The following is a 26,814-nucleotide window of genomic DNA, read 5'->3' as shown; positions in this document are numbered from 1 at the left end:
GACAACAGGTTGTGGTGGATCGCTTTTCGCACATGTAAATTGCGGTTTTTGAGGTTTTCAAGAATTTGGCTCGCTGTGAACAAACGAAAATATATCAGGGAATAGTATACGGTAATAGTTTTGGTTTGCAAATGAAGACGTGGATTTAAAATTGGTAGCAGGCAAAAACCTCTCCTGGTTTGGTTGCTTTTCCCTGCAATTCAGGAAAGTGCCCGGAGGTTGTTAGAAGAATGGCGATATAATGACAATTCAAGTCGTTTGCCAAATAAGGTGTTTGCTCATCTGGTGGTTGTTTTCACTGCTTGCTACTTAGCATATCTCAATGACAATTTTTGGATATCATCCCATGACTGGAATTATTACGGCACGTTTGGCATTATTTAATGGATTATTTGGAACAATATTTCTCTTACATTAAAGGGACAACTTATTAAGAATTCTTTTCAAACGTCTGGCACAGTATCAGTGCAACATAACATAAACATATTGACAAAATACCGGCGAGAAAGTATGCCAAAGTTCACTCGAATATTCCCGAATGAAGACGACGCTTTCAACATTTTCAAGATAGGATCTTCGTCGAACATTCAGTTCTGAGAAACATTTACCGGTGAGATACCAGTATTTCACAAGCATTTTCACCTTTTCGCTATTCTTACCTCGAAAGACTGCACATAAACAACCGTGACTTACAAGTCGAGCCGGCCGATGTAAACAATTGTTGATAGCTATACCTGCTCCAATTTAAGTCTTATTTTCGAGATATTTCAAGATATTTTCAAGCTCAAAATTTCCGCTTTGAAGTGAATGGATGAACAACAGGCTGAGGAAGGGTTCACGGAAGCAGGAGGATGGAGTATATACTTCGAATGAAACACAAAAATACGAAACTGCAGCCAACGATGAAGATGACACTTCCCTTGGAGAGGATATTGACGAACCGCTGTTGGAAGCAGACGGAAATCGAATTTTGAAACATACGAGGATGAAGATGATCTTCTGAAGAAAGAGATTCAGAATTAAATGCCTTCTTTGCTGGAAAGGAACCCGGTGAATTGATAACTGAAAACGAAGCTGAAAGTGAGGGTGAAGAGGACAGAACGGAAAGGTTAACAGAGGAGATGTCCGCTAGTGCAGATCACGAGACCACAACAATTCTGCAAGACGACACGGCAAACGTTCGTGGAAGATGATGCTGATTTAGCGTCCGATAACTTGCTCGAAGACTCTAACACAGATGGAAATGAAGTATCAACAATGCAGGACGAAGAAGTTAAACAAGATAGAAAACGAAGAAGCATGACGATGAAGGAGAAATATCTGATGCTACTGGTCAGAAATTTTTAAAACAGCTCGAGACTGGGCCCGATTACCCTGTGGAGAGTGATGGAATTGCCCTTTATCTCTGAGACTGATTCAAACGAAGCCTTCTCGGCAAGATGAGAGAGCGCGTAAGCCAGATGAAAATGACGATGAAAAAGAACAAGAACAAGAAGAAATCTCGGTGATCGGATGGACAAATAGATGAGACTTTAGATGAATCTTCGCAAAAATCTGATACCTCGACATTGGTAGACGAAAACGGCGTTGAAGTAGAAGACTCTTTGCTCTACACTGAAACAAACGAAGACACGAGGATGATGATGAAACAATGAACATGACCGGTTCATTTGCTGAGGAGATAATGCCTGATAACATTGACGAGTATTTACAAGAATGTGTTAACAATTTCGATGGGATCACAGAAGTAAACGGCACATGCTAAAATGGAAAATGTTTCTCCAAATACTGAAAGAAATGAAGATAAAGAGGATACGGAGAAGGAAGACGATCCAGACAGGGATGACGAAGGCCAGGAAAGTGCATTTCTGGAGGAACACGAGAACTACAAAGACGAGGACAGCCAGTTACCAAAGTACGAAGATGACAGTAGTAGACCCGGCGATCAAATAGAAGAATTGCAAATGGAAAATCCCTCATTGCCTCCAGAAATACAAAGCAATGGAGACGTCATGGCAGTAGATGATGAAGTACAGGACGGTTATTCAAGGGAAAGAGCTGGAAGCGGATCTCAGCTGGAAGATGATTTCTCTCCAAGACTAGCTGACGGTGGTATTTCGGGTTGTTTCTATGGCGACGATGACTTGTCCTCGATATTTTCCGATGACGGTCGAGATATGGCCAGCATTCTTCAAGAAAACAGTATCCTGAAAGAGGCCATGATGCAGCTGAGAAAGGATAATCCTGACGGGTTTACCGACACTGTGAGCGAAACGTCAGACGAGGTTGACGATTTTTACATGTACCCGTACGGTGGAGACAGCAAAAGTGCACACAAGCAAATGGATGGCGGACAGAGATTTAAGCGACGCAAGGTTAAACGAGATTTTGCGGGAGAAGAGGGACTCACAGGCGAAAATGCGACAGCTGGAAAGGGAAAAGGCCATGGCCGAACGAAAATACAGACAAGACAAAATGGAAAGGGAATTCCTAGAGGAAAGATTCACCTTAACGGCATCTCAACTCGAAGACGAAATAAGAAATTTAAAGCAGGAGAATCAGCGCCTGAAGCGTGGAACTCCACAGGGGAAAGGAACAACACCTGGCCCTGAAAATAAGAATGTTGGCAACAAAAAAGAACCAGCTGGTTCTTTGTTTACCGAGAACGGAGACAGTAGCTTTCCAGGCCGAAATGGCTACGCGATAGACATCGCCATTTTGGCAAAGGAAAACGAGAAATTAAGCGAAATAATTGACCACCTGCAAGAAACCCCCAGGAATGATCCATTAACCGATTTTGTTGACAATTTGGACAAATACGTACCCAAAGACGAATACATTAAGCTTGAAAATGAAAAACTCAAACTGGAAACAGCACTGCGGGAAAAGGAAAGAATGGTAAAGGAACAAGAAAGGTTGTTGGAAGAAACGAAATTTGATTTGGAAGAAGAAATTGAAATTATGAAGGAAAGCCTGAAGAAAGGCCGAAAATAAAAACAAAGAGAAAGCAAAACTCTTGAGCCAGAATGACATAAAAATGGTAGATATAAGAGCGAAATTTACAGAAAAAGTGACCAAGCTTGAGAGTAAACTCGAGCAAGAGGTTTCGAAGAAAGTAAAACTTGAAACTGTTATCGTTAATTTGAAGAAATGCAACGGTGGATTTGAAAAGGAAATCCAAGATATGAACAATCGAGTTCAAAAGCTTCAAAAACAAGAAAAGGAGATGGAAGCGAAGAATCGCCGGGAAACGGCAGAGTTACAGGAGCGTTTGCGGAATGAAACAGAAGAAAAGAACAAGCTCGCACGAAACGTCGAAGCACTACTTCAAGACTTAATGCAGCTGAAAAGCAAAATGCTTGAAGAGACAGAAAAGCATGCCAAAGACCAAGAACGAGCTAAGAGACTTCGTTTGAAACTGAGAAAGGAAGGATGATGGCCGCACAAGAATACGACAACCGCCGACTCAAGTCTGAGTTAGAAGAGGAAAAGAAAAGAAACGAGCAGCTGGTAAGGAGAATGGCGGAGATCCCAGGAGAAACAATCGTCTCAGTGATGGAAAACACGACGGAGGCCAGTTTGTTTGAAAGCCCCATCAGGGACATTGAGCCTCGGTCTTCTCGAGAGGACACTACAAGAAGAGCAATATAAAGAGCCAGAGAAGGATAACATGGTTTTGGACTTGAATGACGTTCCAGCTAAGAAGCGAAGGCCAGTTATGGAATGTTCCAAAACCCTTGGAGGACAACAGCGGTGACATCAACAAACTACAAAGAAAACTAGTGGAAGCGACAAAGTACAACAGCATCATACAGCGTAGGAATAAAGAAATAGAAGAAGAGAACATCAATTTGAAGGAAAAGGTGGAAAGAGTGGGGCGAGATGTGAGCAGGATGAGAGAACTTGAAGACAAAAACAAAGAGCTTCAGGAGGAAATTGAAAGAAACACAAAGAAACGAGCCGAAATGCAAAAGAAACAGGAAAATATGATGGAAGAAATAGAGGACATCACGAAAAAGCTCAACAAGGTGGAGGGAAATAATAATGACCTCAGTGACGAAGTAGACCGGCTGACAAAGAAGATCAAAACCATAGAACAAGAATTTGCTGACGAGAAATCCAAACTTACAACCTCCTTGGAACAGGAAAAGACAAACGCAATTGATGAAACGGAGAGACGACTGGAAGAACAAAAAGCAAGATGTAAGAAACTTGACAATGAAATAGATGATCTACAGTCTGACATTAAGACTCTGAAAGACGCAAAGCGCGCAGCAGAGGAAAAGTATGTCAATGACACCAGAGAACTTGTTGACAGGCACAATTCGGAGCTGGCAAGCGAACGAGAAAGGTATCGTCAACTGCAAGACGAATTAAACAACAATGCTGGAGCTGTGCGACGCGTTACCGAAGAATGGGAGCAGATGCTGAGAAATGCTGTGTCTAGATACGAGGAAGACCTTCAAAAGAATGAAGACGAGCGAAGAAAAATGGCGGACGAATTTCAGCGCCAGAAGGAGGAGATGAAGGCCAGATTCGACAAAGAAAAGGCAAAGTTGGAACTGCGCGTTCAAGAGATCGAGAGAAATGCACGTTCACCGTTCGAAAACGAAATACTGCAGGAAACCGCGGTGGTAAGCTACCAAGATCCACAGACTGACTTGCTATTAGAAGACACACCTGGAAGAGGTTTTAGTGAAGACAGAAGTCAAATTACAAACGATACTGAAGAGTCACAGGACAGGATAAATGCTCTCGCAACACAAAAGCGGAGGCTTGAGCACAAACTTGCACAAATCCAGAAAAATCACGATAGTGAAAAGAATGACTTGTGTATCGAACACAAAAAGGAAAAACAGAAACTCGAAGAGACACTGATTGAAGACTATAAACGAAGACTGGAAGAAAGCAAGAGATATTACGAGGGCCTTGTCGAAGACCTTAGAAGAAAACACGAGAAAGAAGAGGAAGAGCTGGCAGTCAAATTCAAGAGAGAGAAAAGAGAATTGGAAGACAAAATAAAGGAGGACCTCTCGAGTAATTTGTCTTCACGGAGCGCAGGTCTCGAGAACAAAATTCAAGATCTCGTTTCTCAAAAGGTACAAGAGCAGAAAGACATAGCAAAGAAAAATGAAGAAAAATGTAACACGGCTCTTTTGCAAATGAAAAACAGAATGAAAGAAATGCAGACCGAAAAGAACGAGATGAAAAGAAAGTTTGAAAGAGAAAAGAAGGTCTTAGAAGCGACAATACAGGCGTTGACGAAAGAGCTAGAGAAAGTGAAACAAGAGAAAAAAGACCTCAAAAAGAAGCAGAAGAAGGATAAAGCAGAAATGGAAGAAGCTTTTGAAAACGAGAAGAAGGAAGTGAAGCAGATGTGGGAGAAGTGCAAACTTGACACGATCAATCAAATCGAAGAAGAATGGACGGAAAAGATGAAAAACGAAAACGCAAAGTCTGAAATTTTGAAAGAAGAACTACAAGGAAATTTCGAAGCAAGGATGAAGCAAATGAAGCTTAAGTTCAAAGCAGAAAAAGCAGAGTTGGAGCGCCGATTGGCTGACGCGATCTCTGAATCTAATTCCCTCGCGGAAGCCAAAAAAGAAATAGAAGCTGCCCTGGAAGAGGATTACAGACGGAAACTGCAAAAAGAAAAGGAAAACATCGAAAGCACCCTGCAAGGCTTGCGACAAGAGATAGGGAGGCTGCAAGAGCACAGAAAACAACTGCAGAGTCAAATGTCTAACAGAGAAAGCCACGCAAAAGTCAATGCCCCAACATCGCTGGAAACAAACGCGCAGGTTTTGGCGAAGTTGGACAATGATTACCAGGAACACATGAAGAGAGAGAAAGAACATCACTCGAGTAGAATGAGAGAAATGGAGGAAGAAATCGAAAGGCTTCACGACGATCTTTCCGAGATGAAGGTGAAAGCTCGTCAAGAAAAAAGCCGAGTGAAAGCGGAATTTGAAAAGGAAAGAGAGGAGATCGAGGAGCAATTTGAAAAGGAACGGAACGAGTGGCGAACAAGGATGAACTTTATCACAACGATGCAACCAAGGGAGCTTCAAAGGGTAAGTGTAACATTTTCTTTGCACTGCATCTCGACAGAAAACTTTCATAGATTGCACATCTGGCCTTTGTTCTGATCTGTAAAGTGGAAAATTGCAAGAAAACAAAAGTTTTAAACTTTATTTTCAGTGATCAATATCTTGTTTTCTTGGGTAAAAGGAACAGAACAACGTCAAAACAACAACCTCGGAATGTCGCTTTGATGTATCACAAAAATTTTTCTTACGATCAAAAGTAACAAGCTAGCTCAAGAGGCTCGAAGCTAAAACAGCAGAAGGCATAAGAGTCACATAAACAGTTGGGGACATGTACATTATTTGTATAAAAAGCCCAACACAGTAAAGTCTCGTTTTCTTTTTAATTTCTTAGAGGTCAGCTCATTTTGACAGACGTTCACGTGACCTGAGAGAAAGAGGCTATTTCCACAGTGAAAGAACCACTCCCAGAATGCATTACAGTGGGGACACTGGTCCGCAACGCTATGACGTGTTGTCATCGACTGGAGAACTATAGAACAGGGCTAGACGTCACTGACCAACCGCCAACTTCTCATAACCTTTGTAACAAATTGATGTCGGTAGTACATGAGAATAAGGCAGTCGATCAAGTCAGGAAAAAACGCATTCGCTTAGATAGGAATTCTCCAAAAGAGAGCTGTAGAAAATGAATGATAACCAGTACAAGGTGATCTGTGAGCTATAAACGACCGAAGCCAAATACGAGTGCATGGTGATCCTTTTTTTGTTTAATACGGTTAAATGGCTGAAATTAAGTAGAGGGTTTAGTACCATCCCCGTCATCATTTGAGTTTTAGATAGGTGTCCGTGGACAATAAGGTTGTATGTAAAGCTTAAGAGTGACCCAATGAAGTTTGAACACAAAGCGGTTTATTAGTTCAGTCATGGAAACGATGAGCTTTTGGTCGTTTTCGGAAGGAGTGTTGCTAAGTAACATGACATACCGTGATGACGAACGGTTCACGTGACTCCTTTCGGGGTGGTCGTGCTTTTTTTCGATTGTACAATAACAATCAGATACTCTTCGGGAACTATTACGACACTTTGCCAAAACACTGTGTTTGTTCCATGACTAAGTGTCCTTTCCCTTTTGAGATAGGGAAACCGCAATGAAAATGAAGACGACTACAGGTGAAAGCGTTTTAACTATTGGGGACCATTCGGTTTAGAAATACTTGTAACTTATCAACGCCATTCAGGTGTAGAATTGCTATATTGGCATAAGATTGTCGACAACGTTAGCATTAAACTTAGACATAAATGCAAGTAATTTAGTCTTTTTAGCGTAGTGTATCGTCACCTATAATAAGAAGGCACCAATGAAATTAAGGGTTATTAGTGGCTGCTCCAACCTAAAACCTAAAAAGAGAAATCTAAAAGAGAAATCTTTGTCTCGGTTTTGCACCTGATTAAAGAAACCTTCGCTCTGAATGGTTTGGATACGCGGCATGAGTTTTAAGAATCATTTGTAGAGTTCAGCAAAAAAAAATTATAACCATTTTGGTAAACGCATAACTTCTTTCCAAAGTCATTAGAAAAAGTGACGGTTCTATAAACATAGCAGGTCACTCAATCCAGAGTTGCCTTTTGTCTGCGTTCTAAGCAAGTTAGAGTGCAATACCTTTCATATGAAGACAAGTCTTACTGCTATGATGAAAGGAAAGAGTAGGTTTTAGGCCATTGCCACTCTAATTACCTAAACAGTGATAGGAGAACTGTTCTTCTGGGCCGGGTTGTTCGAAAGCCGATTAACCTAACCCAGGATTAGCACGAAGCTTGATTTCGAGGATTCAATTTCTCTCCGTATAAAGAGTGTTTTTATTGCTTATGTTTTCTCGTGGAGTTATTTTTGATGGAGTTAGTCGACTTCAAAACTGGAAGACAGATTTGCCGAATATTAATCACAAAAACCTCACTGAACGTTGATCAAAACACTGTTATATAAGAGAAAAGGAACCCTCGATTCACGCTTAATCCTGGGTTAGTCTTAATAGTGCTTTAGAACAACCCGGCCCTGGAGCATACATTCAGCACCACGTGTCAAAGGAGGAAACTAATCTGATTTCACAAGATAGTTATGCAGCAGATCTTTTGCGATATAGTTATGTTTGTCCACGAGACTGTACCTAAAATACTTTGCACGATATTCGTAAGCTGTTTTTTAATAGGGAGGATTCTTTTAGAATCGACATTTGTATCATTTCAATGCTAACTCATTCTGTATGGTGAATTATAGAATCGTATATCTTTTTGAAAAGGGGTTATTCCATAGAGTATATCATTCAACGAGGCATAAAAGAATAGCTGATGAATCGCTGTTGCTCTATTTGATCTCTTTTGTATAATACTGTTGCAAGTGTTTTTATTTCTAGCTAATTTCTTTCTCAAACAAGACAGCCCATCCCTAAACTCAACCGCTAGTTTAAACTGTTGCATTTCCACGCTCAAAACAGTAATTCTCCTTACGGTTGTCATAAACTTCTTCTTTCTTTCTTCTCTTCACCTGTCTGCTTGGTAATGAATTGGTGTTGTTAGGGGGGGGGGGGGGGGGGGGGTGGGGGGGGGGGGGGTGGGGGGGGGGGGGAAAAAAAAAAAAAAAAAAAAAAAAAAAAAAAAAAAAAAAAAAAAAAAAAAAAAAAAAAAAATTTATAAAAAAAAAAAAAAAAAAAAAAAAAAAAAAAAAAAAATTTTTTTCAAAAAAAAAACAAAAAAAAAAAATAAAAAAAAACATCACCCCCCCCACCAAAACCCCCCCCCCCCCCCCCCCCCCCCCTGGGGTTGTTAGGAGAAATAAACCACCGTTGGCGTTTTAGAACGATTTTCCATTGAGTATCGTTAAACCAAAACCAAACAATTACTCTGGCCAATCACAAAGGACACAGTCAATCCAGTAGGCCAATTAAAATTCGAAATGAATACATGTAGCCCGCACATGCAAAGCGCAGCAAAACGTGTGTGAGCGACTCAAGACTGCTTTTGGTTTATCTTCTGATTGGTTGAGAAAGTGGCGCGAGTTTTTTTTATTAACCAATCCCAAAACCAACGTAAACGAAAATTACTTTCGACACTCAAGTGAAAATCGCTCTAAAGGGCTGATCAAAAACGTTAATTCGATATAGCCAGAAGAAGCTTTTTATGCACGAAAGTACGTGCTTTCAGATTGGTTAAAATGAGCAATTTTCATTTTTCATGCTAAAAAACGACTCAAACAGATACTTTTTTTGCAGTAATAACTGTTTCACAAAACCAAATTTAAAAAAGGCACAACTCTGGGGTTCATAATTTTGAAGGGAGTTGAATTCGAATATTTCACTGAGATTTTGTGATTTTCACAGAGTCCAATAATTCATCTCAGAGACACCCGTTGAATGTCACAAAGGTTAGCTCATATGGTAATGAGATATGTTTGAAAGTGAAAAACGAACGATGTAACACAATTTGCCCGGTGTATATATTGGATCGTTTAACACGAATTGGTTACACGCGTCATAAAAAAATGGATTTGTTAGCTTTAGGAAACAATTATTCTCGCAAGAAATATATTCACCACTTAATTTAATTTTGCTAGCTTTAACGTGACAATAAAGTTTCAGGGTAAATGTCATCAATGTCCAACAGTAATTTGCATTTTTGGATGTCTTCCCATGCCATTTATCACTTCACAATCATGAATTCGATCCAAAACTGTTTTGCTCGATGACGCTGATCAGAAATATTCATGAAATATTTCGGGTTTTTCAACAAGCCAATGAGATTTACCTGCAGCTTGCCACCTGCCAGTAGACAGATACTTACCTACCTGCGGGTCAATAAGGGAAAATATCTTATAGGAAATCAGGAAAGAAAGTGTGCTTAAAATTGTTTGCAAATGGGTCTCAGCTTTCAAGTCAACTAAGAAGGAAACGCAGTTTACAAGAAAAACCTTTGGAAGGCCATGCGGTCCAGGTTAGTGAGGAAACAAAAGTCAAAATGGCATCCATGTCATTTCGTGGCCGCCGCTTTAAGGGAATTGTATATTTTCAGGCGGTTTGTTGAGTCGAACGAAGGTAGCAAAAAGTCAAAGTTAACCTTCCAAACGATAAAGATTGAGCTGGATTTTAAAAAAACTTTCTTACGCTTTGTTTTCGAACGGTAAGAACTTTTTGTGCCTGAAGATTTCGATACCTTGACGACCAATCTCAAAGCGTCTGCAAAAATGAAAAGTTAAAGAGATTTATGCATATCGAGCTATCATTTGACACAGTTGTTCTTCGCTGCGAATCCATTTTAGACTCCCGAATAGAAGGAATACTAGGACGCTTTTATACAACAATGGCCCAGCACACTGAGAGGCCTTCACTGTCCGGATGACACAACAACAGTTAATATACATCTCAATGATAAAACATATTCTTTTCAGGCTCTGTAAAACCTTATAGTTTTAAAATGAGCACTAATTCGATAAACGCGCACTAGTCAACTCTAAATCAAGTTTTATTTCCTCTGTCAAAGAATTTTCCGAGCAGAAAGCTCTTGACACCTTTTTTGTTTCGAATAGTATGCTGGCCACTAAATCATAAACAGACGCTGCGGTCGCCTGCGACGCCAATGCATTAAGTATTTTTGTTTTAAAACCAAACCGCAAAGGAGGACCATTCACTACCAGTCGAGACACAAAGTAAATACTTTCGTAAAATACTTATACTAAAGGTATAAACAGCAGTTTTCGATTGTATGTTTAAATCTGACAATAATACAAGCATTCCCCTAACCAAAGATTTCTAGTAAGCGGGTCACAATCTCGAGTCAGCTTACTGTGGTGAAGATGTACTCGAAGTACCCCATGTATAAAAAGGAACGTCGCTGATTAATAAAGGACAACCGAAGGCTCAATAAATTTTTTGAAGTTTTCGTTTCTTGGCTGTGTACTCGTAGAAGGCGCAGTTCAGTGGAAAACTGTACCCTTAGTTTAAAAGTTGAATAAAACTGGGTCAGGCAAATAAACATGCACCTAAAAGTTGATAGCCCACGACCTGAAGGTACGTGTGTAACAGACCAACTTCGAAGTATTTTCAAAATAATTTGAAGCCGGCAGAATTAGGAAGAGAAACCTTTACACTGATGTAAAGGTGCCTTAAAATAGAAATCAGAACGTAATCAAAACAGGCAGGAACGGTCACGGAGCGTGGACCTCTGCCCCGCCACTCTCCACGGATCACTTCGCAAGGTTAAAAGAACCAGCTTCATTTTAGTGTCAATGCATTGATCACTTCGGTTTTTTCTGCCATACTTCAAAGGGTGTAACCATGGCCCACAAAGGTTTTACATGGGACTCAGATGGCAAATAATTTCTGTAAAATTCGATTCCTAACTCGTTCAGTCCTTGCAAAATAATTTACCGATCACATATGGATTTGCAGATAAGCGTGCGGTCACCTTTATAGTTGTACAAAAAAATTAATAATAATGTTTTGGTTTTCCTGCTCACTCTGACTTAGTTTTCCTTTCATGGTATGAAAAAACACAAAACTAAACGTGACAAACCGTTGTCAGCAAATGTATATATATGGTTAATACAATCCGGCTGTAAACAAGTTTCAAAGTTCCTTTTCCAAGTATCTCAAAGAATTTTTCACGGTTATACGGTAAATACAATCCCGCAGTGAAGACAAATTTTAGGGAAATTAATTTATAACAAATTCTTATACAAACACTGTATTTGGCGTGATGTTAGCACCCATTTAATAATAAAGGGAAAAAACTCCATCTCGTCTATCCCCTTTTAGTGGACCTTATAGTGAAGTACTTCATAGTTAACAATTAGATTACGATCCCGCATTTTCTATGGGCGAATAGTTAAGGAGGCGCATAACTGTTTTTGTAGAAACTCTAAAGAATTGCCGTCCAAAATATACAATTTTATGTACTGTTAATGCCAAAAATCAAGAAAAATTGTTCCTGTAAAGAGCACTGCGCTCGCGATCGTGTTTCATCAGCAAATAGAAAACGGTGGGAGAGCCAATTACCTTACTGTTACTAATTTTCGCGGGACTTATTCGCGTTTTCCGCGGCCCGTCGTTCTTGTTTTTTTTTTTACGTTGTTTGGCCTCGCGTTCTCCGCGTGCCCGTTCTTTCGCTTGTCCCGCAGAATAGGTAGATACGCGGATTTGTATGGGTAATCAAGTGGGGATTCCCGCGTTTGTCTTGGTGTCCTGGGTGCGTCGCCATCGTGGTCTGGCCTCGCGCTCGGCGTGGCATTGTGCGTGTCGTCCTTTCTGTGTGCGTTCGTATCACTGTCATTTCTCCAACTTTTCGTCTTGTGCTGACGGCGCCGTGCTCTCCGCTCGTCCTTGTGTCGGTCGTGACGTATTCCGTTTTCGGCTGCTGAGAATCAAGCGAAGTCAGGTTCAAGCTATCTTTTCCCGACGCCATCTCCGCTCTCCATCGTGAGTCCGCCAAGAGTAGTCACCTATGATATTACCAGTAGAACACGGCTGAGGGTTTTCTAACAACCTGTTAGCAGACAGGTGATCAGAGTTAAAGACATGAATACTACGAAACAAAGAAAATTACCCACTATCCAAAAGCAAATTGTAGAAAAAATATGAAAGGAGAATCTTGACAGCTGAGGATCTTAAAACTGCACTGCGTATCACAGAAACTGAACGGAAGGCAATGATGTGCTTATGAGAACGAGATGAAAGCAGTAAAATGAGAAACTTACGAGCGTAGTACACATCGACACAAACCTCGAAAGAAAAAGAAAAAGAAAGGAAAAAAGACAAAGTCTGACAGACTTTTTGACTACACGTATCCGATGGTGAAAAAACTTTGAAAGTTCGCAATTATTTTGAACCTTGTCTACCAATTTCATTGCAAAAGAGTTAAGGACTTTGGATTCCGGCGAGGCACTCTCATTCTCGCAAACACACCCATATTTCTAAACAACTTCAGTTCCGATACCTCACCGACAGATCAACAACACCAAACATCAAGCGAAGGTTATGATATTCTTCAAAAAGCAATCGAATCTCAAAGTAAAAACTGCAATTTGTAGTTGAAACAGAAGCAATAACCAATACAAAAACACAAATTGCGATAATATCACCTCTTAGTTGCTCGAAAAGTCCAGTCAGTTGATCCCTGGTTCTCGCTGTTAGACAAATGATTTTGCCCTATAGCTACACAACATAGCCCTAACAGGACTAGAGTTTTTAAGCGTCATTCGCCTGCATAGTCTTTTTTTATAGTTAGTTAAAATAGGTAGTGGGCTCCCAACCGGTGCAATGGCAATTAAGAATCTCAGTTTTCTATTCCTTTTATTAAATTTACGTAGCCCAGTGATTTCTGCAGGTTTCCAATCAGCGACACAAATAGTAATGCAATCTGACCTTGAATCACTAACACTGCAAGTGCTCTTGCAAAAGAAAACAATTTTTCTTGTTGTGATCATAAAATTATTTGAAAACCCATCTGCATCGCAATAGACACGCTGTTCTATTTAGTCTAGATTTGCAAGCCCAGCGACCTATTCGGTTTTTCTCTCGCTGCTCACTTCACTTATAATACACGTTCTCATTAACCGTTTAATTTCCATTAAATTTTGGGAATAAAAAATTATGATTAAACATGCAAATTTCACGGAATAGGTAAAACTTGCGCACAGGTACTTGGCAAGTAGAGCCGTTTGAAAAACGCTTCAACATAAACGGGAGTTTTTTTTTCCTGAATACTAGTTTTTCGTCGAAATACATGTATGGGGAAATTGAAGGGAGGACAACTTTGCTTTTGAAGATGCCAAATAAAAAGAGACGGTAATTTGTGAACTGGACATGTCAAAACAACGGGATACAAAAAAATCGCCGTCGTATTGAGAAATATGACATGTTATTAACATCTCGCCGGCAAATTTATAACATCAAGCACTTAAAACCTACAGAGAAAGAAAAATCATAAAGATAAACGAGACAAATATATTTAATTTTGGCCCAGTGGGAAAATAATTTTTTTAATATATTTTAACACAGATCGTTTCGTTTCCACAGCAACCGGATAGAGTCTTAGTAACGATATGTAAACGATAAAAACGTGATAAAAATTTCCATAGCGCTTGAGTTGTGCCTGTTCTTGAGAAGTGTGGTAAAGGATAAACACACGTCCACTAAACAATACCATTGCTCCCAAATATGGTGTTCCAGCGTTTAAACAGCTGACTTAATTAGATGTTATCGCTCCAGAACTGAATCCGTGCACAGAATACGAAACATTTAATATGGCGGTATACATGTAGTATCACTGCAATCAAAATATTCCAAATTTATTTTCGTTATATTTTTTTTGTAGATGCTGTGGGATGAAAGGACACATAAAATGGAGAATTCGAGTCACAGTGTAGAAAATGTAGAGACGCAGATAGATGCGAAAGCTGATGATCAAGAAAATGAACACACGGACGAAAATTATCGACAAGAAATAGAGGACATAGTGACGAGGATTTATTATTGAGAAAGATATTTTGGCGCAGAGTCATGAGGAGGAAATTACTCGCATGAAACGACGATTTGATTTGGAAAGAAAGCAGTTACTGAAGCAACTCGAAATGGACAAAGAGCAAATGATCGAAGCTTCGAGAATAAGCGACTCTGTTGCGAATGAGGTTAATTTTGCTGTCTCGGATACATTTATTTCCGATGCCGGTCGACTTCACTCGTTTTCCGAGAGCTCTGCAGATGCCCAGCGGTTAGGTAGCTCTTATCGAAGGTCAAATGGCGGTCATGAAATCGATGAAGTCGATTCAAATTTGATTCGAGAAATTGCCGAGGTATATTTACGAATAAACAACGGGGCTTTGACGAGTCAAATGCGGCCGGAGTTAGACCTGGAGGATAAATACGAGAGAGAAAGGGAGGCGCTTGAAAGGTCATTCCAGTTGGAAAAACGAGAGTTGAAACGAAAGCTCGAGGAGGATTGTCATCGTAGGCTGGAACAAGAAAGAATCAAGTACGAGGGAAATATGGCGGAGATGAAGACAACTATTTCTGAGCTGCAGTGGCAGAAGCGAGAAGCAGACAACCGATTGCGACATGAAAAGGAAAAATGGGAGATGAACTGTGAAAGAGATAAAAATGACACTGAGAAAAGGCACTTGCAGTTACTTCACGACACGAGACGGAAGTTAGAAGAAAAACACAGCAGCGAGTTGGAAAAACAAAGGGAGAGATATGAAGAAAACATTTCTGATCTGCAAACGGATATCTCGAAGTTAACGATGCAGTTGAAGGAGCTAAACGAGAATTTAAATCAAGAGAAAGAGATTATAATGACCAAGTTCGAGAGGGAGATTAAGGAGATGGAGCAGGCGTTCTTAGAGCAGAGAAATTCACTGAAAGCTAATTTCGAAGCCGAGTTTATGATGCGTCTTGAAAACGAAACTTCACTTCTTAAAACTCTCAACATAAAGCTAAAGGAAGACTTGGAAATTATGGAAAAGGACAAGAAAGACGTAGAGAAAAGAAGCAAGGAAGAAAGACGAAAGCTAGAAGAAAGATTTGAAGAGGAGATATCGGAAATAGAACAGAGGCAGTCGGAAGAGAAACGCGCCCTAAAACTAAAGCTTGAAGAGAGGTATCAGCTCGGACTTGTGAGAGAAAAGGGAGGATATGAGGAAACGTTTCAAGAACTAAGCGAGGAAATAACGCTTTTAAAACAAGAAAACGCTCAAATGGAAATCACGTTTGCTGAGAGGAGGGAAGAGTTTCAGAGGCAACTGGAACTCGAGAGAGACGACATGAGAAGAAAAATCATCGGCGAAAGAGAGGAGATTCGCATTCGAGTTGAAAACGAGTTAGCACAAAAGTTCATGCTTGAGAAGACGACTCAAGGCGATGCGTTCCAACAACACGAAAGAGAAGCTTTGATTTTCAACGCGAAATGCGACGATCTTGAACGACAGATGACAGCATTGGCTCAGGAGCGAGACATGCTGATCAGAGAGCGAGCAACGCTAGAAGAGAATATACGGAGCAAGGAAACGCGTTTGATGGATATGAACGAAGGCAGGTTGTCGTCTGGAGCTGGACAAGACTCAAGCGCTAAACTAAAGGAAACCATCCGTGAAAAAGATAACGAGCTAGCAGCTATTAAATTTGAAAATCAGCAACACGAGCTAAGTCTATCAGCCATGAGGCGCGAAAAGGGGGACTTGGAAGACGAGATAGCGAGTTTAAAACGACGACTCTCCAACTCAACGGAACAGTTTGGCGTTAAATTTGGAAGCAATGACAGTGAATTGGCATCCATGCAAGAGAGTTTGAGGCGAAAGGAAGGTGAGGTTAGCTCACTGCAGCGGGAAAAGCACGATCTTGAGAGCCGACTGTCGTCTATACAGCGCAAAAATGACGAGTTAGAAGATGAACTGGCAACACTAAGACGCAAAAAGCTTGAAGTCGAGGATGAAATATCTGCCTTGAAACGAGACAAAACTGATTCCGATAACCAAGTAGCGTCCTTGAAAAGGGACAAAGTGGAACTTGAAGAACTTATTACCAATTTAAAGAGAAAGCAAGGTGATTTAGAAGACTCTATGGGCTGTTATAAAAAGAGATAAAGTTGAACTTGAACACGAGATTTCCATCCTAAAACGGCATAATTCGACAATGGAGATAGAGGTTCACAGGCAGTTCAACGATCAGCATGCGAAATCCCGCACCAATCATAACCAACGTGATCACGTCACGCACGACAACATGACTTCACTTGTCACGCACGACAACATTACCCCACGCGTCACAAATGAGGTTTATCAAACACTGGATGGTTATGATTTCAATGACGGGGAACGTGATTCTGACCAAAGAAGGGATGCCAGTGAATTGCAAAAGATTGTATCAGACTTAACAAGGCAACGACATGACTTAGAGAGTGCTATCAGAAGATTAGGCGAAGAAAAATCAGACCTGGAGAAAGATTTACGCCTACAGATGGAATACCGACGCAAAGCACTGCGTCAAGAGAGAGAAAGTGTGTTACAGGGCAAAGAGGAAGGCGAGGATAGTTGGGTTCTCCAAAGACAAAAAGATGAATTGGAGAGGAGAATAGCTTCTTTAAAGGAAGAGCAGGTTGATCTCGAGAGTGAAGTGTCTCAGTACCACACAGAAGTGACAAGTATGGAAGAGAGACTAAACGAGTTACACGAAGAAAGGGCTAGTTTAGAACAGGAGATTAATACCTTGAAGTATGAAAGACAAACTGTTGAAAAAACCATTGAGAATGTCAAGAACGAAAAACGAGAGGTGGATAGCAAGAGAAAGCTGCAATCAGGCATTCCTCGATGGAAGGGTGACAAAACACAAGCAGACAACAGCACGGATCAGCAAATTGCTAACTTGCAACAAGAAAGAGATGCATTGAAGAGGCAACTCATACATCTTCAAACGGAGACTTCTATAACGCAAGTTCACTCCTCCAAAGAAAACGTCCACAATGACGAAAAGGAGATTTCAGAACTGAAGAAGATTCGCAGGGAACTCGAGAGAGATATAGAAATTCTCAAAAGAAGCAAAGCAGAAGTGGAAGCCGAGATCACTGTCGTGCAGGAAGTTGCAAGACACGAAGAGAGCGATGTCGACAAGCTACGAAAAGAGAAACTGGACCTTGAACTGCAGATTACTGCCATGCAAAGTCAAAATACCAGACTGGAAGCTGAAGGGTCCATGTTGAAAGACGAGCGATCAAGGGCCGAGAATGAAGTTGACAGACTAAGAAGAGAAAAAGCCGATTTAGAGAAAGACGTATTTGGTTTGCAAAGCCAGCAGTGCAAGCTAGAGACGGACATTTCAGTAGGTGACGATGCATGGAGAAAGAAGACTACCGCAACGACTGGATTGCAGACAAATGTGCAAGACTTGACAAAACAACTGGAGGCTTTGGCGAAGCAGAAAGATCGCGACGAGAGAGAAATTGAAGAGCTCCGGCAAGAAAAGTCCGAAATTGAGATCCAGTTGTCCAGGTTAAGAATGGAATATAACGAAAAGAGGCTGGATATTTCAGTGGGTGACGATGCATGGAGAAAGAAAACTAACTGCAACGACTGGACTGCAAACAAATGTGCAGGACCTAACAAAACAGCTGGAGGCTTTGGCGAAGCAGAAAAAGGATCTACAGTCCGAAATAGCGAGCATCCAAATGATCAAGGACCGCGACGAGAGAGAAATTGAAGAGCTCAGGCAAGAAAAGTCCGAAATTGAGATTCAGTTGTCCAGGTTAAGGAAGGAATATAACGAAAACAGGCTGGGTCGGACACTGAAGAGCACAGCAATAGGACATGGTCAAGAGGGTTGGCGATTTTCGGCTAATGATACATCGCGCCGTGCACAGGTGAGATGAGTTAACTTGAACCTGAGGAAAGCTCATAAGAAGCTTTACGTCTAGCTGTCAGTTTGAATCCTTATTTTGACGATTAAAAATTTGATACAGTAACTCCGTTCCATTTATTGATAAGCCAATCAGACTGCATTTTTGATTCAGCATGCATTAAAATGGCCGGGAAAATGGCTCTGTCCTGGTGAACAATTTATGAAAAAAGTTATTACAAACACTTTGTTTTACTAAAATGTACGCAGCTTTATGCAAATGTGTGAAAATGTTGCGAAGGTTGTTACATGTAAAAGAGGGTAAGCTGTAACGACAAAAAATGTGGAAAGAACAGAGCTTCTTTTAAAAATATCGCCGTCCTTAGTCCCGGGATTTGTTGACAACAACAAACAAAAGGCCATTAACTTCTTTTGCCTCATTTCAGGAAGAACTGGAAGAGTGGCAGAAACAGAAACAAGATCTACAATCTGAGATATCAAGGATTCAAATGCTAAAGAACAACGAAGAAGACGAGCTAGAGAAGCTTAGACAGCAGAAATCAGAAATGGAGATCCACATCTATGATTTGCAAAGTAAAAGGGCGCGTTTCGAACTAGATGGACAGCATGCCACACAACAACCACACGAGCTGAGGAACGCGAGAGATCGCATACCATTGACGGATGATCAACGAAAGTCGGAAGCGGAATTTAGATTTTCCCCGGACTATGACAGAAGAGGGGAGATTCATACTCCACAAAACTACCTTTCTTCACAACCGTCTCTGCAAACTTCCCATCCTTTATCAAACAGTTATCACGTCACTTCTTACAACTCCGAAACTTCAATCAATAACTCGCATTTCCACACTTATCAACCACAGCAGGCTGTTTCCTCTGAAACTCTTTCAGCAAGCCCTCTGCTTAGTTCGAGCTTTTACGATGACTGTATCAAGGTGGACAATAACGTGGTGTCCTTGAAAAGAGAGCGAAGCGAGATCGAAAGCCAGAGTCTACGAATTGAGGATGCAACTGACAAGGTTGCAGACAGAAGTGGCGAGTCTGGAGAACAGGAAAACCATTCTGGAAACTGTGCATCGGGACTACGCTGCAGACGATTCGAGAACAGGGCTGATGAATGGGCATAGTGTTGGTGACGGCGCGGATGCGGATTTTGACATTACAAGGACAATAACGGAGGTAACAAAGCACTTTTAAAAAAATGCCTAGTTGACAAGTTTTTGCCTGAATACAAGCGAGAAAATAAATACTTTTCTCAGTAGGAATCTCGCACCCGGGAACTGAGCCCACAGCTGCTTGGCAACATGACGTTGTTGACATGTCCTGATGAGGCTCGCCCACTACCTCTCGGAACAAGACATTCCATTGGTTCTTAAAACAATAGATAACAGGTCACAACATGCCCCTAGACCCAGATATCAATAGAGGTAGTGTTACAACGGGCAAATGAAAGTAGGGGTCTAGAAAGGTAGTGGCTAACTACCTGATTACGCCATAATCGCATGTGATCGGATTATTTTCTGATTGGTTTACAATAATCGGAAACTCTTCGAGTTGTCGTAGGAAGATTTGCTCTATATGGCACGGTAAAACTTGTATGTTCCTCAATAAACAAGTAACTAATGCCTAAGAACACAAAGAGAATTATTGGAAAGACTCGCTATCATTACACCTGCAATTCACTGGTGGGAAAGACACTTTTAAAATTCATGATTTGCAATTTATGGGCATTGTTTCTTCAAACAAGATAAAGAGGGGGGACTGGGTCCTTTTACACTAAATCGGTCTAAAAATCAATCTCTTTTTTTTACCCAATTGAATAAAAACTTGGAATTGACTATGTGTGGGTCCAACTGAATTCTCTCTTGATTAGTTAAAGAGCATCTCCATTACTAAAATGGATTTACAATGTTCCGAATATGTGATATGGTAGCAGGGTTCCATGAAAGCCCTGTCTGGCCATCTCAGGGCAAGTAGATTTTTCTGTCTCGGCAAATAACTTTTTATGCTTACTTGCCTGATCAGCAAGGTTCCCATCTTCTGACAAAATATTATGAATTCAAACAAAAACTTAACATAGGCAACATGTACTGCCCCGGCAGACAAGCAAACTTTAGAGATGCTTGTCTGAAGGGCAAGCTGGAATTTAATTATAATAATTATTCAACTAGTGTGTTTGAACTAACGTCCCCTTTTACTAATGTTAGGGACACAAAGACATTCTAATTCAAGAATATGAAGATCAAATCCGGGAACTAAGGCAGCAAAAACTTGAATTAGAGCAGAAAGTGAGTCTTCTGGAGTGGCAGCTTGAAAACATGAAACAGAAACTGGAGCTCCAGGAAATAAGCCACAGACGAGAAATAAGCACATTAAATGAGAAAGTAAGGATGATTTAAATCTAATTTCTTTTATGATGTGTCTTGAAAAAAAAAAAAAAAAAAAAAAAAAACAAAAAATTTAATACACTTTCAAGCCAACAGGTTAGAAGAATAGGGAAAATCATCAATGGATTTTTTTTTGAGATGAACCACCAGTTCTCACAACTGATATTAAAAAGATAAATGGCAATTCAGAGTGGAGAATCAATGAATAAACAGTTTAACCAAAAACCATTGAAAAACTGGAAATGAGTAAACTAATGAGAGAAACATTTGCAATTAAATTTGTGCAATAATAGTTGCTTGACTATCATCCCCCTTTCTGACACAATGTTTATCTCCCCTCCCTCCCTTGTGATTAACAGTTGACAGAATAGCAGTTTGTTTTGTCATTGTTCTTTCCACATCTCTGATTAATAACAGATTCTCACCTCTCAAAAATGTTCATCTTGCCACAGAATCACTCATTCCATGGTTACCATAGTGACAGACAGGATGACACCCTCCAAGTGTTTTACCAGAGGCTCTCCTATTTCCTGATGACAGGAGAACATAGCAACAAGGAAATCATGGAAGAAATTGAAAAGCAAATTTCAGATCTAAAACAGAAGGTAAGAAATCCATGTTTATGGTCCAATTTCTAATGAGACATGGGAAACAAAAAGTGATCTTCATATTTTAGGTAATTTAAATTCATAACTGATTTCATTGAGCCTGCAAATACAGACATATTTTCAACTTTTGTTTCACACGGTCCTAAATTTCTGTGGTAATTTGCCAGTATATAATAAGCAGAAATCCATTAGAGGCAGCCATGGTGTCACATAGGAAGTTTCAATCTAAAATAGACCAATGATACTGAAGTATGCAGTACAATAAGATCTACATTTTAAGATATTAAATCAGTATTTCAACGGAGATATATAGCAAGTAAAGGTCTAGTTATAGAAATAGTGACTCTTCTACACTGTATTCCAATTAAAGATCCCAGTGGCATCCACAAAACTGATGAAAACTACTGCAAAATTTAGGATTGAAACCAAACAATCAAAAATTTTAAAGTTTCTTCAAGCTCACTTCTGCAACCTGTTGGATCAAATTCTGATTGGAGAACTATTGACTGTATCCAAACTTCAACATTGTTATGAAAAAGCATGCCAATCCTTTGTTCACAAATTATTAACATTTTATTAGTTCATTCAAGTGGAATGTGGGCAATACACTGTAAAAATTTCCAGTGATCCACTCCCCGGCCAAGATACTATTAGGGCCCTCCTCCCCCTTCCTATTCCCCCCACCCAGGCTTAGTGATGATCTCACACCTAGCGCGCATGCTTCAATAAGCTCTGCTATGTGAAGACCACTGGGAATGAGTCATCAGAAATAAGTTCACAAAATAACAGAAAAAAATACTACACATCTTGGGCACCCTTGTAGGCAAAAATACCATGACAAAATCGACTGAAACCTTACATCTGCTCATAGGCCTGGATTCTGACTAAACACACAACTGCAAAATGGTCTGTTGTTTTCTTGGCTAGTTTCTCCACTTCAAGATACCGTAGAATTCGGGCTACTCTGAGCCCTAGGGCTATACAACTTCGTAAGGGTACTATGCCATGGGCATATAAGCGAAGGAGCTTATATTCGGGAGGGCCGTTGTATAATCGGAAGGTATTAAACCCAACCTTTCCAAACGAGCGCTCGGGAGTGTTGCTCGAAATACATTTTTAAGTTAAAAAAGTTACATTTATGCCCTGGTATCAGTACTGTCATCAACAGTAGAGCGGGGCTTATAACTGGGGGATAGCTTATAACCGGATGTATTTTCTTGGTTTACACACGCGTCTAATGGGCCTATGTAACCGGGGGGATGCGAGTGACTCATGTACCGGAAGTGTTCTTGGGCAAGACACTTTACTCTCATTTTGCCTCACTCCACCCAGGTGTGCAAATGGGTAATGGAAATTTAACCTAAGAAAGTAACCCAGGGATGGACTGAAATGTAGCCTCTCATTCAGAGAGGAGGGGGACGGTAGAAATACTCACTTGTTACTTCATCCTACAGAAACTGGGATCAAAGCTCCGGCCTGATGGGCAACCTGGGGGTCGTAGTGCAGACTTTAACTTTACTCTGGAATGGCCCTAATGATTAACATTAAAGTAGAGAATTCACACATTAGCTTCCAACTCAGTGCGCTATCTCAGTGTACCAGCCTATATCATTAGTGTAACAATGCTAACAGTAGCCAGTGGTTTAAGGCTACAATAAACGTAAAATTTATGGGAGTTAAATGAATTCATACCTTATTGATTTCAATCCATTCTAAAATAGTCTCTGGTAAGCTGTCTCACAAGTCCAGTCTGACCTTCTTTCCCGAGTCTCGATTAGTGCCTTAATCTCCGCCAGTGCCTCTGGCAGTGTCTCAAGGGATTGGTCGGAAAACCTCGCACATAAATACAAGCTTCCAGTTGTATAAAATGAGGCGGAAAACGTGTTCCAGTTATAATAACATTCGTACTTAGTTTTGCTTTCATTCTCATTGTCCTCATATAATAGACATTAATGTAGCACGGGTTTTAAAACAAAATGAATAGAAAACGTGCATTATTTCAGTCTGAAAGCTGAAGACATTCATGCAAAACGTTTCTTTATACTACAGCCGCCATGTTGTTTTTGCCGCGAACATTAATATTTCTAAACTTCCCGGGCTAAGGGCGACCGGGAAAACCTGGTACCAAGCTCACGCGACACCCACGCGAACAATCACGCGACACACGCTCGCTCACGCACCAAGAACACGGAACACGCGTGGATTGTTGCGTGATTTTACCGCATCACGCTTTTCACCGCATGTATAAACAGTGGCCAGCAAAAGTAAGCTTAAATTTTTTTTTTTTTTTTTTTTTTTTAATTTTCCCATTAAAAAATTATTTTCAAAAAAAAAAAAAAAAAAATCGGAAAAAAACCCCGGGGCTAAAAAAATTGAGCCAGATTGCGCAGTACGGACTGGAATTCATCTTTAAAGTAGTGTACTTTTTGACAGGAAATGTGTCGGTGTTCTGAGAAGAAAAAAAATTGAACATTTCTATGCTTTCGTACTGCTTTTCGTTGTTAGCAGGTAGACTTTGACTACAAGAACACCAAAGAGTTTGTGTCCTCTCCCACAGTGAAGTTGGAAAAGGAAAAATATTCCTCAGAAAGTGAAGTTAAAGCATCTCGGGAGTTTGCGAGTCAACTGAGAGCGCAGGTAAGCCACCTATGTAGCTACGAAACATTGTTTAGTCGAGTTTCAAGCCTACTACAGGTTTAGAACCTGATTCGTCCTCCGGGAGGGAAAAAAACCGGCGTTTTGGTTGCTGACTGAATTTGAAACTTTATGCATACCCTGTTCTAGAGATTGTCTCTAAAATGGATACCCCGTTCTAGATCGGGAGCCCAAAATCACGACCCCGTTGGGCGGCACATACCCATATAATATAAGTATTTTGGGGTATTAAAAAAAAAAATCCGCCGGACCGTCCCGGGCAGTTCTAAACTAAGGCCCAAGTTGGTTCCTTGGAAGTTCTTCAGCCGTCCATAAATCAGTTAAAACTCCAAGGCGTCTAATGGCGGCTGGGCTGGGTTTTCACTGTTTAATTTTAATCCTTACAATCTTTTATATTTCAGATGGAAACTGCAGACAATCAGCTCAAAACGTGCGAGAAGATAATCCACCGGCTATACGGCGAAAACACAGATCTTTCAAAAGAAAACCTGAGCCTCGAAGGAAAACTTAAGTCGGCGTCGCGCTCACAGGAGAAGCTTCAACGTAAAAAGATCCTGCTACAGAAGCTAGTGGACAAACTGAGTTGCCGCATTGAAAAGGATGTACTGAAGCAGTCCTACTTAGTACTCGAACTCGATAAAGATGTTTCTTTATGAGTTATCAACAAGCTTTTAAAAAGTTATCAATAACCGCTTGAATCTGCGCCAAAGCAAAAAATAAACGTGCCCGCGCAAGCGGGCACTTCGCTCCGCATCAACTGCCACGCCTCTATCTTCAAATTCGAGAGCTTTGCAAAGAAAGACTCTAAACGCAATGCAATAATGCGCGTTTGTATAAAATTTAGGAGCTATGTGTATTCAAACATTTAAAGTAATCTTTTTAAGAGTTAAAAACCTTCCCAAAGGATTTTCTTTTATAAGTAACAGAAAAAAATGCAAGTCACATGACTTTTTGTTTGCTGGCGGCTTACTTGCAAAAAAAGTAATTGCGTATGACTATCATCATATTGGAGAATCCTGCAGATAAACTTTTCGTAGGTTTTATACATATATATATTTTTTCATTTTGAAATGTTTTGGGGGCTGAAACTAGGAATAAGAACTCTAACTGAAATATAATGGCGATTTGATTGTAGTTTTTCAAGAAAGAAAGCCATGTCAGTTTTTTTTTTATCAAGGCCGAAATTTGTGCCAATTAGTTAGGAACGCGTTCACTATGAACAGGCTATTATTATAGTTAAATCAATTGCAGTGACCATAGTCATCCAATACCGTTAACAGGGCTTACTGTTTTTTATAAGTTGGAGGTTTTTACAATAAAACAGTTTATTACATTGTGCACATTTTTGCCGCTATAAGCACGGCACTTTCAAAGTTCATAGGAAGACATAACCAAACTAAAAAGTTGCAAATTGGTATTTTGATATTCAATGAGAGTTTAGCCTGTAATCGACAGGTGCGTCTTACATAACTGTTACATAGGTTTACAGTTTGTAACGGTATGTTTGCTTCAGAAATAAATTTGTTGGAACGCGTTAAAATGGTTTTGTTTACTTTGTCCACAAGGTAATTTGCACGGAAATGAATGATTTCAAAGTGTTTATCGTACCCTTTTACACAAAGAATTTTCCAGGACTCACATTGATTTTTTTTCAGGACTCCAAAATGCACATTAACCCTTTAACTCCCAAGATCTCAATATTATTTCTCCTTACTGTCTGCCATACATTTTTTAGAATGATAGATCTGAGAATTCTGGTGTTACTATGCCGGGTTTAACAGATTTCCAGAACTTTCCCGGACTCGGTTTGTCTTTTTCCGGGACTTTCCAGTCCTAGAAAGTGCCGCAATAAAATTCCAGGACTTTCCAGGTTTTCCAGCGCCCGTGCGAACCTTATGACCCCGCAATGAGGCTGCATCACTGTTGCCTCCTACTCTAACATCACATCATCGATTTTCACCATATATTCATTTGCGACTTTAAATTTACGCAAAGGTTTACATGCATCTCGAAAGTGCATGGGTTATGACACGCCTGCATCCGCGCAGAGGCTAGGCCCCTCAGGAATGTCCTGTTGATGTTACTGAGTACTGCCATTGAGGTTTTAGTCTGAAACTAACAAGTAGATAGTCCCAGGGGGGTACTCAGGATTTCAATCGACGGGGATGATAAAAGGATTTTTTTGGGTTAGGAATTTTTGATTCCAGGATTTTTTGGGTAGAGAAATTTGGCAAGTATTTCCATGGGTGGCTTGATTTAAGTAGCGGATGTTTGTTTCCCTTTCTGGAAATTTAAGGGTCAGAAATACGGCATGGGAGTTTTTTTTTTTTTTTTTTTTTGGGGGGGGGGGGTAATTTTTGGTTCAGGGATTTTTTCCCCTTTTTTCAAGAGCCTTAGGGATTTTTTTGGGGTTGTGATTTTTGCCCCCATTTGATCATCCCCGTCACTTGAATCGGCTTTAGTCTGTTTAGTATTGGCTTAAGTCTGGTGTGGAGAATGTATAATTAATGGATATTTAACGTTGTAATTTCACTTTTCTTCTCGTGTACCAGTTGCTATTGTTTTCAGGGACCGGGGAATTGCTCCTGTTGATTGTTCTGTCTAAGAGCAGCGAGCCATTCATGTGAGACCTTTCGAAAACTGCCACCGTACCCATTACGATAACCATAATCTGAAAAATTGATAGAAACATGGCTGGAATAGGGTATCTCTTTACTGTATTTCG

General features: G+C 40.3%; 2 protein-coding genes across 4 annotated transcripts in view; one reads left to right on the top strand and one right to left on the bottom strand.

Moving 5' to 3' along the window:
* Positions 1-21,385, bottom strand: part of LOC144643085 (melanocortin receptor 4-like) — a 39,404-nt gene extending 18,019 nt beyond the window's left edge. The window contains exon 1 of one of the 3 annotated variants that reach the window (XM_078502227.1): positions 21,252-21,385. The gene's annotated coding sequence lies outside the window, so the exon portion shown is untranslated. Of the gene's footprint in view, positions 1-13,176; positions 13,263-21,251 lie in introns of those variants that run through there. The other 2 variants (XM_078502239.1, XM_078502232.1) reach the window with 2 other exon arrangements.
* On the top strand, positions 1,008-25,629 carry LOC144645866 (uncharacterized). The gene is given in 16 exon segments (XM_078505399.1): positions 1,008-2,417; positions 2,419-2,976; positions 2,978-3,434; positions 3,688-6,074; positions 6,442-6,583; positions 9,904-10,034; positions 14,412-14,555; positions 14,557-16,653; positions 16,655-18,274; positions 18,276-18,443; positions 18,865-19,428; positions 19,430-19,618; positions 20,647-20,823; positions 21,279-21,431; positions 23,940-24,071; positions 24,491-25,629. Coding segments are annotated over 16 exon segments (9,825 nt in total). The 5' UTR covers positions 1,008-1,766; the 3' UTR covers positions 24,746-25,629.
* Positions 25,630-26,814: the final 1,185 nt, after the last annotated feature.

The sequence above is a fragment of the Oculina patagonica genome, chromosome 1 (genome assembly GCF_052425735.1).
Source record: "Oculina patagonica isolate OP01 chromosome 1, crgOcupat, whole genome shotgun sequence".
Classification (NCBI taxonomy): domain Eukaryota; kingdom Metazoa; phylum Cnidaria; class Anthozoa; order Scleractinia; family Oculinidae; genus Oculina; species Oculina patagonica.
This window is presented reverse-complemented; position numbering and strand designations above follow the sequence as displayed.